The sequence below is a fragment of the Lithobates pipiens genome, unplaced genomic scaffold (assembly GCF_037356315.1).
Source record: "Lithobates pipiens isolate NorthernLeopardFrog02 unplaced genomic scaffold, aLitPip1_a1.2 Scaffold_23, whole genome shotgun sequence".
NCBI classification, from domain to species: domain Eukaryota; kingdom Metazoa; phylum Chordata; class Amphibia; order Anura; family Ranidae; genus Lithobates; species Lithobates pipiens.
In genome coordinates this window covers 303,231,019-303,248,795 of record NW_027507785.1, presented here as the reverse complement: position 1 = coordinate 303,248,795, position 17,777 = coordinate 303,231,019, and the positions used below count along the sequence as shown (strand labels likewise).

The following is a 17,777-nucleotide window of genomic DNA, read 5'->3' as shown; positions in this document are numbered from 1 at the left end:
GAGCAGATCTTGAGGAGGGAGGCAGACGTCCAACTTCCTGCTAAATAGTAGCCATCCGCACCATGGCAAATCATGATACTCACCCGAGTCAAATTGTGTCAGATGCTCACAGCACCCTATGAGGCCTCAAACGGCAACCTAGGGTGCTACAGCATCCTGGTCCAGAAACAATGAATTAAACTACTCATTGGAGTTTTATCATGTGCATCACATTTAAGGTGGTCCCTCCAGAAAAATGCAAGGGCTGCTTATTAGGTCCAGACCCCCTCCCCTTTTCAAAATGGCTACCTAATAAAACTTGAAAGATATGCCTGTTGGCAGGTGCAGTTAGTTAGCTTGCCACTTGATGGCTCTGTTGCCTTTATGGAATGGCAAGGGGCACGTTATAGGCAGGTGTTAGCTCCCCTTTTAGAGGAATCCCTCCCAGTAGTAATGTAATAGGTGGAGTCAGTGGCGTATCTAAGGTATGGCAGCCATGGCAAGTGCCAAGGGCGCCATAGGGGGAAGGGGCAGAAAAAAGCCGCCCTATGCAAGAAACCCCCCCCCCACCCGTCCTCCCGAACTAACATAGCCTCCGGCGCCGGCCAGCCTGCTGGATCGTGGCGCTGGTGTTCTAGAAGATAGCCAGCTGTTGGGCTCCGCTTAGACTGAGGGAGGCTCTGTCAGCGGGGAGGGGCGGGCAGGGCCTCCCCCTACGGCTGTAAGCCCCATCCCTATTGACGTAAGCCCCACCCATACCACGGAAAGCTCCGCCTCCAAACCTCTGAGAGCGGGAGGGGGGCCCAGCTGGCCAGGTAGGTCTTTCTGCCTATAGACTCACTTTTACTAAACCCTCCCTGACAATGTTGTTTACCCCCGTGTATAGCTGTGCATTGCTGAAAGTATAATTTTAAAACTGGCTACTTGGTCATCTCCTGTAGTCGCATTCGCAATCTGGTCATCTCCTGTAGTCACATTTGCAGTCTGTGGTCATCTCCTGTAGTATGTCGCAGTCTCTGGTCATCTCCTGTAGTCGCATTTGCAATCTGGTCATCTCCTGTAGTCGCATCTACAGTCCATTTAAAAGTAGTACCTGCTGTTGCACAAATCACTTTATTGCACTTTTATTTCTGATATTTATGGCTATGCATATTTATTTAATCCATATTGAGCACTATATTGGATTGGCTGCTTCTGCTTGGCACACACGCACAATCAAATAGTGCTCTATAAGGATTAAATAAATAGATATAAAGTTTAATAAAGTGATTTGTGTAACAAGCTCATTAAACATTCTACATTCAGTGAAAGTTTGTGTAGTGCAAACTTTGCAGTACATGAACTTTCACTGAATGTAGAATGTTTAATGAGCGGGGCGGACCGACCCATCGGGCACTTTATGTAGTGCCAATCCATAAATTGTTAATTGAAAGATTAAAGAGCTTGACTTGTAGTTTTGTTAGCTGATTTTTTTTGTTTGTTTGTTTGTTTTGAAGGGGGGCGCAGTTTCAGTGCTTGCCATAGGCGCCATTTTCATTAGATATGCCTCTGGCTGGAGTTAGTGCCTATATAAATACCAGCCCTGATTGGAACCCAATGTAGTTGGGGTATTGGAACAGCACACCCCAGAGCTGCAAAGATTTAATCCTGTACTGAGCTGATCTAAAGAGCCCTGTGCAGGGCTGAATTCCCAGGAGAAGTGATAGGCCGCGTACACACGGGCGGATTGTCTGCCCAACTAAGTTCGTCAGACAATCCGACAGACAGTCCGTTCAACTTTTGAATGAACGGACTTGACCACACACGATGAACAGACAGTCCGCTGAAAACTTGCGCGATGACGTGTACAGCACGTACGACGGGACTAGAAAAACGACGTCCAATACACTGCAATGCAACCTTCGGCCGTGTAAACCCTTTCTGAGCATGCGCCATACTTAGTCCGTCCAACTTGCCTACACACGAGCGGACTGTCCGCTGAAACCAAGTTTGGACGGACAAAACCAAGTTTCAGCGGACAAAATTACGGAAATTCCGAAAGACAAAGTCCGTCGGACTGTCCGCTGAAAAAGTCCGCTGAAGCCCACACACGAGCGGATTGTCCGCTGAAGCACGGTTCAGCGGACTAAGTTGGGCAGACAACCCGCCCGTGTGTACGCGGCCTTAGACATCATTTGAGGACAAGCTGCAGTTGCCTTGTTTACCCCTGCTGTTCTATAGGCCCTATAGTGTGGTGCATATGGCCTGAGAGGCCTGGACAGCATCTTCCTAATGTAAGTTCCAGTGAAACCTGGAAATAAATGTCATCAGGGAGCATGCCCAGCTGGGCAAAGCTATAGAAGGGAACCTTGGCTGCGGATCCGGTAATTTGGTGATGGAAGCCTAGGGCTGTAGACTTAGTATACATGGGGAAGTGGTCTCGATTCTGTGGTGCTGACCAATAGAATTTCTAGCAAATTTTTATGGTTTATGTGTTTTGTTAATTTTCATTCCACAGATTTCCTAGCTGCAGCTTAAAGAGGAAGTAAACCCTGATGGGTTTACTTCCTCTTTGATTACCTGCAAAGGTAAAGCATAATGGACTACTATGCATTGCATAGTAGCCCATTATGTGTCACTTACCTGACACAGGAGCCAGCGAAGTCACCGCTGTCCCCTTGTGTACAGAGCCTCCATCTTCTCGGGTGGGTCTCTCTGCTCCGGCGCTGTCATTCGACGAAGCCGCCATGACGTCACTCCCGCGCATGCACACGGGAGCCGCCATTCGCGGCATATTGCCGTAGACAGCGGTGCGCTCAATGCCGGTGCCTGTGTTTTGGCAAATATCTCCTAAACTGTGTAGGTTTAGGAGATATTTCTTGGACCTACAGGTAAGCCTTAATCTAGGCTCACCTGTAGGTCAAAGTGGTTTGTAAGGGTTTACAACCACTTTAACTAGGCTGATTGGCATGGCAAAACAAAAAAAAGGTGTGATTTGTCTAAAAGCTACTTTCCTGGTGCCTTCATGGTAGCATATGCATGGATTGTGCGTATGCTGCCATGGATCGGCACTAAGAAAAGTAAATTACAGAGCGGTAAGTATTACATTTTCCATTTTAGTGCAGTGGTTCTCAGCCTCAGTCCTAACAAGTGCCCCCGACAGGACATGTTTTGTGAATTTATCTTAGCTAAAATAGCTGTCCAAAATACAAAGCCATTGACTGATTTAAAGCACCTGGGCAAGATGAAGGAAAACGTGCAATCATGGCCTGTTGGGAGTACTTAAGGACAGGGTTGAGAACCATTGATTTAGAGCACTGAGCTAAAAATCGATCACCACATACTAGCTCATTATGAAATACTTACCTTAGAACGAGGCCCCCGACATCTCGCCCGATCCACGCCAAGGGAGCTGACATGTTCCCTCGGGGTGTCTTCCGGGTATTGTGGCTCCGGCGCTGTGAGTGTCTGGAACCGCAATATCGTCACTCCCGCACATGTGCGTGGGAGATTTATTTCCGGCAGGATCCGGCGTCTGCCGGACTTTCAGCCGAGAATCCCCTGTGCGCATGCGCCGCTGCAGTCAGCGGCACATTGCGAGGGTAATATCTCCTAAACCGTACAGGTTTAGGAGATATTTTTTTACCTACAGATAAGCCTTATTATAGGCTTACCTGTAAGTTAAACTTATTAAAATGACTATACAACCGCTTTAAGAGACATGAAACTACTGCTCTTTTGAATGCTCATTGTGATTACACTTGACTATGCTGGATTCACAATAAACTCATATGGATTACTCCAGTGATGGCAGACCTTGGCACCCCAGATGTTTTGGACTTGCATTTCCCATGATGCTAGAAAAATATGTATGGATGGCAGTAGTTTTGCTATATTGTGTGCCACATCCTAAATTATGAACCAAAGATTAAAGAACCCCTAGTAGTGGACTTTTTAGGCACGTACAACAAGTATAAAATATATAAAGTATGAAGAACTTTATATATTTGATACTTTTGTACGTGCCTAAAAAGTCCATTACTAGGGGTTCTTTAATCTTTTGGTTTCCCACGATGCTCAACTACATTGCAGAGTGCATGAGCATCATGGGAAATGTAGTTCCAAAACATCTGGAGTGCCAAGGTTCACCATCACTGGACTACTCCATACACTGGGGGAGTTGGTGGCAGCTGATTGTAAAATTGATCATTGCTATTTCTGTTTACATTTGTTCAGAGCTTGTTTTGTAGCCCTATTTTTCCTGAAGAAGCAGGCTTTTTGAACCCGTGAAACGCACCTGCGTTGAAGTGAAGTTACTACAAGTTAATCATCATGTAGCTGCAGTAGGGCGATGATGCAATGTATAAAATTATCACAGGAATTTTTTTTCCTATAATTGTGCTATGTATTAACATGTTCTATGTCAACGATATGTTTTTTAACATTTGTGGGGGATTGGCAGCACTTCCCCATTCAATTGAGTAGATCGTGCATGACGGGCTTGACACCCACTGATAAGGATGAGCTCCGGCGTGTTCTCACAGCCCACGTGCAGAGCCCACCAGGAAGTTGGCACTGCGCTAATCACAGGCAGTGAGACATTTCCCAATCTCTGCAACCATACATCGGGGCAATGTCTCACTGCCTGTGATTAGAGCAGCGCAGTGCCGACTTCCTGGCAGGCTCTGCACGTGGGGTGTGCGAACACGCCGGAGCTCATCCTTACCCACTGATAGCAATATGTTGGATAGTTGTTGCCTGTGAACAGCCCAGTTCACTGCCATTGCAGTTTAAAGGAAAAATACAGCATAAACCTCATTTGGCTGTACTTCTCCTGTGGATCGCAGGATTGCAGCTCGTTCAGCAGACAGCGGGCACAACAGACCTGGTCCAGGCTCAGGAAAGATTGCGACCGTATTGCTGGGATCCGCCCACATGCCTGGACCGGTACCTGGCTCAGCCTCTCAGAGAGCCACTGAGGCCGCGTACACACGCGGGGACTGTTCGCTCAACTTTGTCAAAATTAGCATGGACGGACTTGCCCACACACGACGAACGAACAGTCCGCTGAAACCGTGCGCGATGACGTGAACGGCACGTACGACGGGACGAAAAATACGACGTCCTATACACTGCAATACAACTTTCAGCGTGTAAATCCTTTCTGAGCATGCGCGGAACTTAGTTTGACGAACAAGCCTACACACGAGGGGACTGTTCGCTGAAAGAAAGTTTCAGCGGACAGTTTTTCGGAATTTCCAAAAAACTTTGTTCAGCAGACTGTTCGCTGAAACTGTCTGCTGAAAGCCCACACACGAGCGGACTGTCCGCCGAAACACTGTTCAGCGGACAAAGTTGGGCGAACAGTCCCCGCGTATGTACGCGGCCTGAGAGTCCTGAGCTGTCTCCTCTACAGCCCAGCGCTCCAGTGAGTGTGCGGGGGGCAGAGCGCAGAGCCGGTGACTGGCAGGGAAGGGGTCAAGTGGTTAAGGTGAATTTGATAAGGCAGAACAATGATTTTCAAACGAACCTGCAGCATTTTGTAACATGTTCAGGGAGCCCTAAGAACCGAGCGATCAGCAGTGTTTGATCGCTCGGTTCTCAGTCATAGCCCCTGTACACACGGTCGGAGATTTCGACAACCAAATCCGTCGGATTTTCTCCGTCGGATTTTGTCCGTCGGATCTTGTCCGAAACTGTTGCATACACACGGTCGGACTAAGTTGTCGAAAAATCCGATCATTCAGAACGTGATGACGCAATTTCGTTACGATGGGACTACATTCAGGCTAGTAGCCAATAGCTTTCATGTAGGAATTTGATCTGAGCATGCATGGCACTTGGTCCGATCAAAATTCGCTACACATGATCGGAATATGTCCGACCGTGTGTACAGGGGCTTAGAGCCGTCGGGGGACAGATGCTGTGTCCACCTAGGCAAGTATGATTCTGTGGGAAAAAAAAATTCCCATACTTCTTTTAATGGGCAAGGATGGGGGGTGCCAAAAACATGTCTCCACTGTGTGCTTTAACCCCTCCAACCGTACATCTAAACTTAGCCTAAATCATACCAAATATTCCTTGTAATGAGACAGAAGGTTCCATGCCCAATACTAGCCTCTGTGGTTAGAACATTGTGGCATTTTAGAGTTGAGTTTGCTTTGCAGAATGGTAAAATGTTCAAACTTGCAAATGTTCGTCATCCATCTTTCTCCCTAAAAATCTGTTTATTTTTTGCACATATAATTTGAAGCCCAACTTAAGCTTCAGAGCCGGCGGTCCAACCTGCCCCCTGCACAATGCTCCAATCAACAGCGCTGTTCAGGGGGCACGAGTTGCACCGACGCCATCACGGTTGAGCAGCGGTACGGCTCTTTAACAGGGGGCTAGCACAGGGATGTTTGTACCCTTGTTACAACAAATAGGACGGTTACAAATAAAAAAGGAGCCTGCAATTATTACGATTTCTGCTGCCTGGCTGCACTACAGTAACAACATGATAGCATCAGCCGGGCTTTAAATTCAACATCGCTTTTTTGAAAAACTTTGTATAGCAAGGCGGAGCAGTACATTTTGTAAATTGTATTCATTATCTTCTTTTTCCCTAGAGCGCTCTTTAGGCCTAATTCTCAAAAGCAATAACAATCGGTATTTGCCATAATGGCCCTTATTTTTAGCAATTAGGGCCAATGAGACCTTAAAATATCCATCAAATGGCTGAAACTCAGGATAGTTCTGGTAAATAACACATAATCTCCTAGCTTAGTGAATGGAGCCTTTCATGTTTTGCAGTTGCAACAGAATACGGCAATAGGTAAGCAGGCTGAAATCACTTTCGTCCGTCCAACACTGAGATTTCCATGGAGGATGGAGAGTTTAAAAGGTTTACTCTACTTTTGTGGGGGGAGCAAATTATTATATTTTTTTTATATATATATAGTGTACACAATTACAACACAAGCCATACTGTAGTTGAATGTTATTAAAAATTACCTTTCCTTTTCTGGCACAATAACTTTTATTGTTGCACGCAAAAATGACATGACAACTGATTAGGGCTGGGGGAAAAAAATCTATTTAAATCTTGGATCGAGTTGAGAGGTCAAATCGATTCAAAATTTAAGCAAATCGATTTTTTTAGATTTTATTTTTTTTCACCACTGCGCCGGTCCTGAGGTGCTGCGGGCAGGAGTTTTTAGGCGAGGCCACGGCTTTGGCCTAGTCTACGAGGCCGGACGGCCACGGACTAGGCCGAAGCCGCGGCCTCGCCTAAAAACTCCTGCCTGCAGCTTCCCAGGACCGGCAGTGACACCGCTGATCATGTGGTAAAGAGCCTCCGACAGAGGCTCTTTACCGAGATCAGTGTAGCGGTGTGTCAGAGTGGCACACCACCGATCACTGCGATGCACGCCCCCACGGCGCACGAGAACCATATGATGTCCACCCAGAACAAGAGACGGCGGGGCGGGCGGCAAGTGGTTAAGGTGACTTTGATAAGGCAGAACAATGATTTTCAAACAAACCTGAAGCATTTGCCAGAATAGCAGTAGCTGGCAACTAAATGAATGGCACCTCAACACATGGCACAAAGTGCTGGGCAATACTGCAACAAAGGATTCTAAAATCAGTCTTAAAGTGGTTGTAAACCCTTACAAACCACTTTGACCTATGGGTAAGCCTAGATTAAGGCTTACCTGTAGGTCCAAGAAATATCTCCTAAACCTATACGGTTTAGGAGATATTTGCCCGAAGACGGGCACCGCTGTCTACGGCGCATGCGCCGCAGACAGCGGCGCGCAGGCGCACTGAGCGTGGCATCGTCGATGACGTCAATGCTGCGCGTCTCGGCTCCCGTGCGCATGCGCGGGAGTGACGTCATCGCTGGTCCGGCGAATCACAGCGCCGGAGCAGCGAGACCCATGGAGACCCACCAAGAAGGTGGACGCTCGGAACTACAGGGGACAGCGGTGACTTCGCTGGCTCCTGTGTCAGGTAAGTTACACATAATGGGCTACTATAGAATGCATAGTAGTCCATTATGCTTTGCCTTTGCAGGGAATGAAAGAGGAAGTAAACTCATCAGGGTTTACTTCCTCTTTAAAGTGTTACTAAACCCAGTAATATGAAATGAATGCCTCTGCCCCACCCCACAGTGCCCATAGCTTATAAATCTTCTTTTTACATTAAAATATTGCCCCTGTATACCTTTTTTTTTTTCTGATCTGTATACCACAGTCACATGATAAACTGCACAGTGTGTCCAGTTCTTTAGATTTCAGGAGAAGATTTCCACTACAGCCTGTATACACGCCCACATGTGTGATGTCAATATCATGTGACCTGAACAGTTCAACTGAAACAGGAAACGTTCTCTCCAGCAATAGAGACTAAACTGAGCACGTGCAGGATGGCTACCTTCACTGTATTATATGGCCTTGCCAAGCAGGGTTGCCAACCTCCCGCAGCATTTTTTACTGACAAAACATGGAAAATTTACTGGCAGAGCACAATTTTTACTGGCAACCGGAGAAATTACAGAACTCCTATTGAAAACTAACACAGTGAATATTTTAACAGTATAAACATGATATGAAAACACTGACAATACCTATAACAAAGCCATTTGCTTGATTTAAACTTAAAAAGTCAACACAGCATAAAATTATCAGCCCCTGATATTTACTGGCAGTTGTAAAAAATCACAGATTTTTACAAACTGTCAGTAAATTTACTGGCAGTTGGCAACCCTGTGCAGGAGGTAAGGATCTGTCCATATAGTGCCAAAGAGCCTTTTTACACAATACAGAGGATTAGCCCTCTAAGTTCAGGGATAGTTTCCCCACAGTGGGTATAACAAGCATGCTATTCTGTATAGACAGACTGATTTTACTGTTGTGGGTTTAGTAATATCTTAAAAGTGAGCTCTATGCAAACCACTAAATCCAATGTTAAAATGCGTTTATATGAATTATTCAGTCAGTATTGCAATCCAGACAACCCTGCCATCCTTCATTGAAAGTTAAACACTGTAATAGCCAATACAGACTGGTCAAGGACCTACCCCATCCTGCTTAATGGACAATGAAGGAACAGCAGCTCACTAAAAAACTATCCCCTCCTGTAAGCAAGTTTACTGTGTTAGATTGACAGCACTGTTCATAGTGATAGAATCAAATACATATATTTCTTTTGATGCCAAATGAAAGTAACAAAACAAACTGTGTAATTAGTGTACAAAACAAAAACACTGGAATTAAACTAGCCACAAATAAAAAGGGACTGATTAGGGTTAATTAAAGAAAATAACCTTTAGTAAAGCAAAGAATCACTGTAGCTCCTGTCAAATCACAGAATGTGAACAATCAAAGTCAGTTAGCCAATGAGGAGAGAGAGGGGGGCAGGGCTATTTCTGAATGGATACATAGAACATTGGCTCAGCTCAGGTGCCCCCATAGCAAGCTGCTTGCTGTGTGGGCATTCGGCAGGAGGGAGAGGCCAGGAGTGTCTGCAAGGGACCCGAGAAGAGGAGGATCCGGGCAGCTCTGTGCAAAAACACCACACAGGGTAGGTAGGTATGACATGCTTGTTATTTTTAAACAAAAAAAAATAATTAGACTTTAGTATCACTTTAAGGTGGGCACTCAAGGGCATCAAAACCACTGCTTGTGGTGCTTTGCATTCCCAGATAGAAGAACGATGCAGACATTTAAAATAATAAAGCTTATGTTTATTTCCCAATTCCCTCTAGTGTTCTCTAGAATGTGCCTTTTGTAACAAAGATGTATGTATTTCCTATGCTGCTCAGCTCCATCTAGTGGCCATAATTCAGTATTTTACTTTGGCCCATTAAACAAAAAAAAAAAAAAAACATTTTATCAGAACAGAAAATAGCCTGAAAGAACACTCAGTTTTGCCCAATTCTCACAGAACGAATGTACATGCAGATTCACTGGGTGAATTGTCATACATTTCCCTTTTTCTAAAAAAAATGCCAGTGACATTTGTACAGTCATTGATGCAATTTTTTGCATTGATCGCTGTATTAATGCCAATGGTCCCAAAAATGTGTCAAAATTGTCCGATGTGTCCACCGTAATGTCGAAGTCACGATAAAAATTGCAGATCGCCGCCTTTACTAGTTAAAAAAAAAAATATCAATAAAAATGCCATAAAACTATCCCCTATTTTGTAGACGCTATAACTTTTGCGCAAACCAATCAAATTCTTATTGCGATTTTTTTTTTACCAAAAATATGTAGAAGAATACGTATTGGCTTAAACAGAGGAAAACTATTTTTTTTAATATATATTTTTTGGGGGGATATTTATTATAGTAAAAAGTAAAAAATAATCCTTTTTTTTTCAAAATTGACGCTATTTTTTTGTTTATAGCAAAAAAAAACTTAAAAAACGCAGAGGTAATCAAATACCACCAAAAGAAATATAACTGGGGGGTGGGTTGCGCTATGGATCCTTAAGAGTGAATGTAGAAAGAAAAGAAAAGAAAAGTTAAAAGGTAAGAGCAGCCTCTATTGATTTCCACCCGCGGGTGGAACGATGCAAAGACAAAGGGGGGTAATAGATATGGCGCTTATACCTATATGTGGGGACTAGTAGTGTGTTGGTGTATAAAAATGTATTGTATTGTATAGGTCAATTTTCACATGTGTGGCAATATATAATTCTTAAAGTGCTGACTAATTTTGGGCCAAAGTGTATATAATATATATTTTCCAGCGTGCTGGTTCAAAACCCAAAATTTTAAAATTAAATGAAAATTAAATAAAAATACAATAAACTCAAAGTGCACACCAATGGCAACAGGTTACAATGTAGCAAACCATATAACTTATTAATCTAAATAGCAATATGCAGTTATTAAAGTATTAATCTAAATGGCAATATGCAGTTATTAAAGTGCGCGTGCAAATAAATTCTTACAGACCTATAGGTGAAGACTAATTGTGATAGCTGGTGGATTAGTCGTGAAAAAAGAATATTAAAGTATATTACGTATACTGTGGTGCCAAACTATAATAAATAAACATATATGAAATATCACGGTGGTGGCATAAACTGGTCTGATAGTGATGCTTTACATAAATTAGTATAAAATTAATGAAAATTAAAAATTAAAATACCATCTACATGAAGCATAAATGTGCTAAAATGATAAAACACAGAAAAATTAAATAAAATTAAAAAATCCAAAAAAAAAAAACGTGCAAAATTAGTGCAAGAAAATGTGCAAACAATGCAGGCAAATTTTAAACATTGGACGTGATGGAGCAAGTCTCTATTGGGTGGCGGAAAAAACCGCAGGTGCAGAAAAGGAGGGGGTGATGTTTTCCAACTGTGTTCTTCACATTCGGTGGCTTAAAAGGGTGTTAAAATTATTATGCTCTCACCAGAAGGAGGACCCCATCCGGGGTGGATCAACATTCACAATATTAGCTATTGTGCGGCTCTCTGGCTTCCTTCCACTTTAAAGATTAGGGATCCCTCGTTCCTCCGTGAGTAGCAATAAGCCCCGTTTATATGGAGTAGAGAAGAGGCACAACCATAGTGTGATACCGTTTTTAAAGAATTTTATTGCAGAAAATAGTTAAAGAATTACTCACAAACAACTGGTTTAAAAGTGCGGTGTGTACAGCTTTTAAAATTCCCGCTGTTGCAATCTCCGTCTGAGCTCGAGGTGTACGCTGCCTGGCCACGCCCTACGCGTTTCGTCACACGGACGTCATCTGGAGCCGACACGGACGTCATCTGGAGGCTCCAGATGACGTCCGTGTGACGAAACGCGTAGGGCGTGGCCAGGCAGCGTACACCTCGAGCTCAGACGGAGATTGCAACAGCGGGAATTTTAAAAGCTGTACACACCGCACTTTTAAACCAGTTGTTTGTGAGTAATTCTTTAACTATTTTCTGCAATAAAATTCTTTAAAAACGGTATCACACTATGGTTGTGCCTCTTCTCTACTCCATATAAACGGGGCTTATTGCTACTCACGGAGGAACGAGGGATCCCTAATCTTTAAAGTGGAAGGAAGCCAGAGAGCCGCACAATAGCTAATATTGTGAATGTTGATCCACCCCGGATGGGGTCCTCCTTCTGGTGAGAGCATAATAATTTTAACACCCTTTTAAGCCACCGAATGTGAAGAACACAGTTGGAAAACATCACCCCCTCCTTTTCTGCACCTGCGGTTTTTTCCGCCACCCAATAGAGACTTGCTCCATCACGTCCAATGTTTAAAATTTGCCTGCATTGTTTGCACATTTTCTTGCACTAATTTTGCACGTTTTTTTTTTGGATTTTTTAATTTTATTTAATTTTTCTGTGTTTTATCATTTTAGCACATTTATGCTTCATGTAGATGGTATTTTAATTTTTAATTTTCATTAATTTTATACTAATTTATGTAAAGCATCACTATCAGACCAGTTTATGCCACCACCGTGATATTTCATATATGTTTATTTATTATAGTTTGGCACCACAGTATACGTAATATACTTTAATATTCTTTTTTCACGACTAATCCACCAGCTATCACAATTAGTCTTCACCTATAGGTCTGTAAGAATTTATTTGCACGCGCACTTTAATAACTGCATATTGCCATTTAGATTAATACTTTAATAACTGCATATTGCTATTTAGATTAATAAGTTATATGGTTTGCTACATTGTAACCTGTTGCCATTGGTGTGCACTTTGAGTTTATTGTATTTTTATTTAATTTTCATTTAATTTTAAAATTTTGGGTTTTGAACCAGCACGCTGGAAAATATATATTATATACACTTTGGCCCAAAATTAGTCAGCACTTTAAGAATTATATATTGCCACACATGTGAAAATTGACCTATACAATACAATACATTTTTATACACCAACACACTACTAGTCCCCACATATAGGTATAAGCGCCATATCTATTACCCCCCTTTGTCTTTACCACCAAAAGAAAGCTCTATTTGTGGGGAAAGGAGGACATCAATTTTGTTTGCGAGACACGTCGCACGAGCACGCAATTGTCAGTTAAAGCGACGCAGTGCCAAATCGCAAAAAGTGCTCTGGTCAGGAAGGGGGAAAATTCTTCCGGGGCTGAAGTGGTTAATGAGCCTTTTGAAAGACGACTTTTTTTAAAAAAAATTCTGACTCGGTTTGCGAGCGTTGTCTCCCAAAATTAGTAGAATTCAAGCTAATGGGGTGTGCAGTACCACTATTTGGCCAGAGGTGCGGGGGCGCCGGTGAATGGTTCGGAGCCGTTCTGAGCTGTTTCGGAAATACTCGGGAACAAACACTCAGAAATACTGCGTTCCCGAGTCTTTCCAAGTTCAGCTGAGCTGTCCCCGAGTATTTTCGAGGCTCTCCCGCGCCCCAGACCACCTCTGGCCACATGCGGTATTGCATGCAATAGAAGTCATTGCAGCACAAATTATCTTAGTTTACATTGACTTCTATGGGGAAACTCGCTTTGATATACGAGTGCACAAGCATTCTCCTGGAACGGATTATGCTCGTAATCCAACGTTCCACTGTAAATCAAAAAAAGGGGCAGCCTTGGTGGACCACTTGCTTTTTTTATACCGTCACTCTTCTACGTTTCTCTGTTTTCTTAATCGCAGGATATATTCCCAGGATTCTGCTCCGTATTTACAATGTGTTGGGAACTCTTTAGGAAGTGATCTATGGATAGTTTTCCCTCTGTGAACTCTCTCCAGCCTTTCCCCCAGGAATATTAAGATATATAATAGTGAATGGATTACCATGTTTCCCGTAATAGTCCTCCTCGGCCTGAATGGCCATATTCCCGATCGCTGTCTTCTCTCCTCCAAATTATTTTTAGTTGAAGTATTAGCCGGCGTTGGCAGTGCAGGAGCAGACGTACAGAACACTCTTTAACTTGGGTTTAAAAATAAACCTCCAGGAGAGGCACCGTCTGCTCCAGGAAGAGCCGGGGACGGCACACAGCTTCTGTACTCATGAAGAGTCCAGCCCACACACCAGCAGATCACACCTTACACTCACTGGGATTTATTTACTAAAGGCGGCATTTCCACCCGCAGGGAAGTGAGCCTGTGTTTGCTGCGAATAATCATGTGTTGGGGAACTTTTTCTGCATATGATTGGGACAGGATAAGCAAACACTGATTGCTAAAGGACACAAGTCCCAAACAGCGAGAGACATTTTTTGCAACTTGGTAAAGCTTTTCTAGATCCAAAAATTGGCTTTTGATAAAAATCCAGAGTGGATAAAAATCAATGATTTTTTTTTTTTTTTTAAATCAGTTTTTTTCATTTTTTTTTTTATTTAAAACCTGATTTTTTTTTGTTTTTTATCAAATAAATTTATATTTTTTAATAACATGCTTTTGGAGCAGGGTGGACAAAAATCAATGCTTTTTTTTTAATAATATTTTTTTTATTTTTTTCTGGATTTAAATCTGATCTTTTTGATTTTTAGCAAATTTAGTTTGATAAAATGCTTTTGGAGTAAAAAAAAAAAAAAATCTAAAGATCGGTTTCTATTTAAGATACATTAATAATTTACAGGCATACCCCACTTTTAAGTACACAATGGGGTTTATTTACTAAAGCTGGAAAGTGTAAAATCAGGCTCACTTTTGCATAGAAACCAATGAGCTTCTAACCCCAGCTTGTTCAATTAACCAGTTCCCGACCGGCGCATGCCGATGTACGGCGGCAGTATGGCACGGGCAGGCATATTGGCGTATAGGTACATCCATTTTTAAATGCTGCCCTGCCATCGCGTGAGTGCTGCCCTCGCGTGCCGGTCGGGACCCCCGTGAGTCCGGTCGCGGGTCCCGCAGACTTGATCGCCGCGGGGATACCCGCGATCGTCTCACGGGGCTGAATGGGTAGATGCCGTGGTAAACTACATCTCCCCATTCTGCCTAGCAACAAGTGACGCTGATCTCTGCTCATGTGATTGGAGCAGAGATCAGTGTTCACTAACACAAAGCCCAGCCCCCAACAGTTAGTAACACGCCCCTAGGAACACTTAACCCCTACACTGCCACCCCCTGGTTAACCCCTTCACTGCCAGTGTCATTTACACAGGAATCAATGCATTTGTATAGCATTGATTGCTGTATAAATGACAATGGTCCCAAAAATGTGTCAAAAATGTCCGATGTGTCCGCCACAATGTCGCAGTCATAGTAAAAATCGATGATCGCCGCCATTACTAGTAAAAAAAAAAAAAAAAAGATTAATAAAAATGCCATGAGACTATCCCCTATTTTGTAAACGCTATAACTTTTGCGCAAACCAATCAATAATCGCTTATTGCAATTTTTTTTAACAAAAATATTTTATAATATACTGAGGGAAAAAATTTTTTTTTAGATATTTTTGGGGGGATATTTATTATAAAAAAAAAAGTAAAAAATTATGCGTGGTCCGGTCTGAAAGTGGTTAAGCATTGGTAATAAAACCTGGAAGATCATTGGTTTCTATGCAGAAGTGAGCCGGATTTTGCACTTTCCAGCTTTAGTAAATAAACCCCATTGTGTACTGGGGTATGCCTGTAGTTTATTCAGCATGAAATGGAGCTTAGTTATATAGCATGAGGCTGTATATTCTGCAATATTAAAATTTTTGGTAAACTCATTTAACCACTTCAGCCCAGAAGATTTGGCTGCTGAATGACCAGGCCATTTCTTGCGATTCGGCACTGCGTCGCTTTAACTGACAATTGCGTGGTTGTGCGACGCTGCACCCAAACAAAATGTATGTCCTTTTTTTCCCCCCACAAATAGAGCTTTCTTTTGGCGGTATTTGATCAACTCTGCGGTTTTTATTTTTTGCACTATAAAACAAAAAAAAGCGACAATTTTGAAAAAAAAACACAATATTTTGTACTTTTTGCTATAATAAATATCCCCGTTTTTTTTAAAAAAGCTAATTTTTTTTCAGTTTAGGCCAATACGTATTCTACATATTTTTGGTAATAAAACGTATATTGATTGGTTTGCGCAAAAGTTATAGAATCTACAAAACAGGGGATAGATTTATAGCATATACATTTTTGGGACCAGTGGCATTTATACAGCGATCAGTGCTATAAAATGCATTGATTACTGTGTAAATGTCACTGGCAGGGAAGGGGTTAACACTAGGGGGCGATCAAGGGGTTAATGTGTTCCCTCTCTGTGTTCTAACTGTAGGGGGGATGGGACTTGCTAGGGAAAGAGATCGGTGTTCGTACTTTGTATGAGAGATCCTGGTTCTCGCCGTATCAAGAGCGATCGCGGGCACTCGCATCGGCTCCGGGGCCGAGCAGCGGGCGAAAAAAGGAAGTGACGCAACATAACGGTGATTCACGCAGCCGAGCCATGTTGCCGCAGTACAACTGCAGTTAATAAAATGCTTTTGGAGCAGGGTGGATAAAAAATAAATAAAAAAATCTTTGATTTTTATCAGAATTAAGTTTGATAAAAATGTTTCTGGAGTAAAGATAGGTTTCTATTTAAGATACATTAATAATTTAATTTATTCAGCATGCAACAGAACTTAGTTATGTAGCATGAGGCTGTATATTCTGCAATATTTACATTTTTGGTAAACCCATTTAATGAATCCAAGCTCTGCAAGCTGAGATAACATGCACTGCATTGATGCATTCACACAATGTCACAGTAACCATGAGATAAAACAAAGTTCAGGAATATTCCTTTATCCCATTGTTTTGCAAATCTTCATACACTACAAACTGTATGATTGTTTTGAAGAGAAATGCATCTGTACCGGGCTCTAAGTGTGAGGAGGAAGGGCAAGCAGTAAAAATTAAATTAAAGATTCTAACTACAAGCAAGAATGAGTCCTTACATTTAAAGAGCACCTGTCATTTCAGATCCATCATGGCAGCACCTGTTAGCGGGCATCCACTTACCGGCTGCCACCACGTCCCTCACCTTGCTGTGTCACTGCCGCATCACCAGCCATCCCATTAAAGTGAATGGGACTGTCGGTGAGTCAACAGAGGGTCAGAGGCAGAGCCACTGTGGGATGGAGATGACAGTTGATTTAAATCAAGCCTTTTTACTAGTGATTTAAATCAAATCCACCCTGCTTGCTGCTTTATTATAGCCCCTGCCATGTTCTTCCAGCAAAAGCACCGATATATCATGACCAAAATACACCTTTATAAGGCTCCGTTCACACCATGCAGGTACAACGCAGCACACGCATGTTTCTGCTCATAGCGTTTAGGGCATGCCCATTCATTTCAATATACATGAGTTACGTCCCTGATCCTTTTGCAAAATCACACTGTGGCACCATGCATTTTGAGATGCAGGAAAACGCATGCATTAGCAGATTTATGAAGGTGCCATTAACCACTTGCTTGGTCCTGCCCAGACCAATTTTCAGCTTTCAGCCCTGACGCACTTTGAATGACAATTGCGCGGTCATACAACACTGTGCCCAAATGAAATTTTTATATTTTTTTTACACAAATAGAGCTTTCTTTTGGTGGTATTTAATCACGGCTGGGGTTTTTATTTTTTTCTAAACAAGAAAAGATGGAAAATTTTGGATAAAAAAAAAAATTAATAATTTTTCATAGTTTGTTATAAAATTTAGCAAACAGGTAATTATAGGCACATATAAGGTGGCACTGATGGGGACAGATAAGGCGTTACTGATGGGATCAGATAATGGCGATTTGGTGCTTGCATTAGCAGATGCATAGGGGTGCCATTAACATTTAATTGGGGTGCCACTATCATTTAATGCCACCGTCATTCGTCTGCTAACAGGCAGCGAGTTTCTGTGCGTTGGG

At 42.5% G+C, this 17,777-nt stretch overlaps 1 protein-coding gene across 5 annotated transcripts in view; it reads right to left on the bottom strand.

Annotated features, from left to right (window-relative positions):
• The window catches only part of SLC44A5 (solute carrier family 44 member 5), a 293,848-nt gene that overhangs the window by 188,068 nt on the left and 88,003 nt on the right, over nucleotides 1–17,777 (bottom strand). For 2 of the 5 annotated variants that reach the window (XM_077450436.1, XM_077450432.1), the window contains exon 1: nucleotides 13,735–13,952. The exons of 1 other annotated variant lie outside the window; for it this stretch is intronic. In XM_077450436.1, coding sequence (XP_077306562.1) covers nucleotides 13,735–13,774 — 40 coding nt within the window. In that variant the 5' untranslated portion in view covers nucleotides 13,775–13,952. Of the gene's footprint in view, nucleotides 1–13,734; nucleotides 13,954–17,777 lie in introns of those variants that run through there. 2 more of the 5 variants (XM_077450434.1, XM_077450435.1) reach the window with 2 other exon arrangements.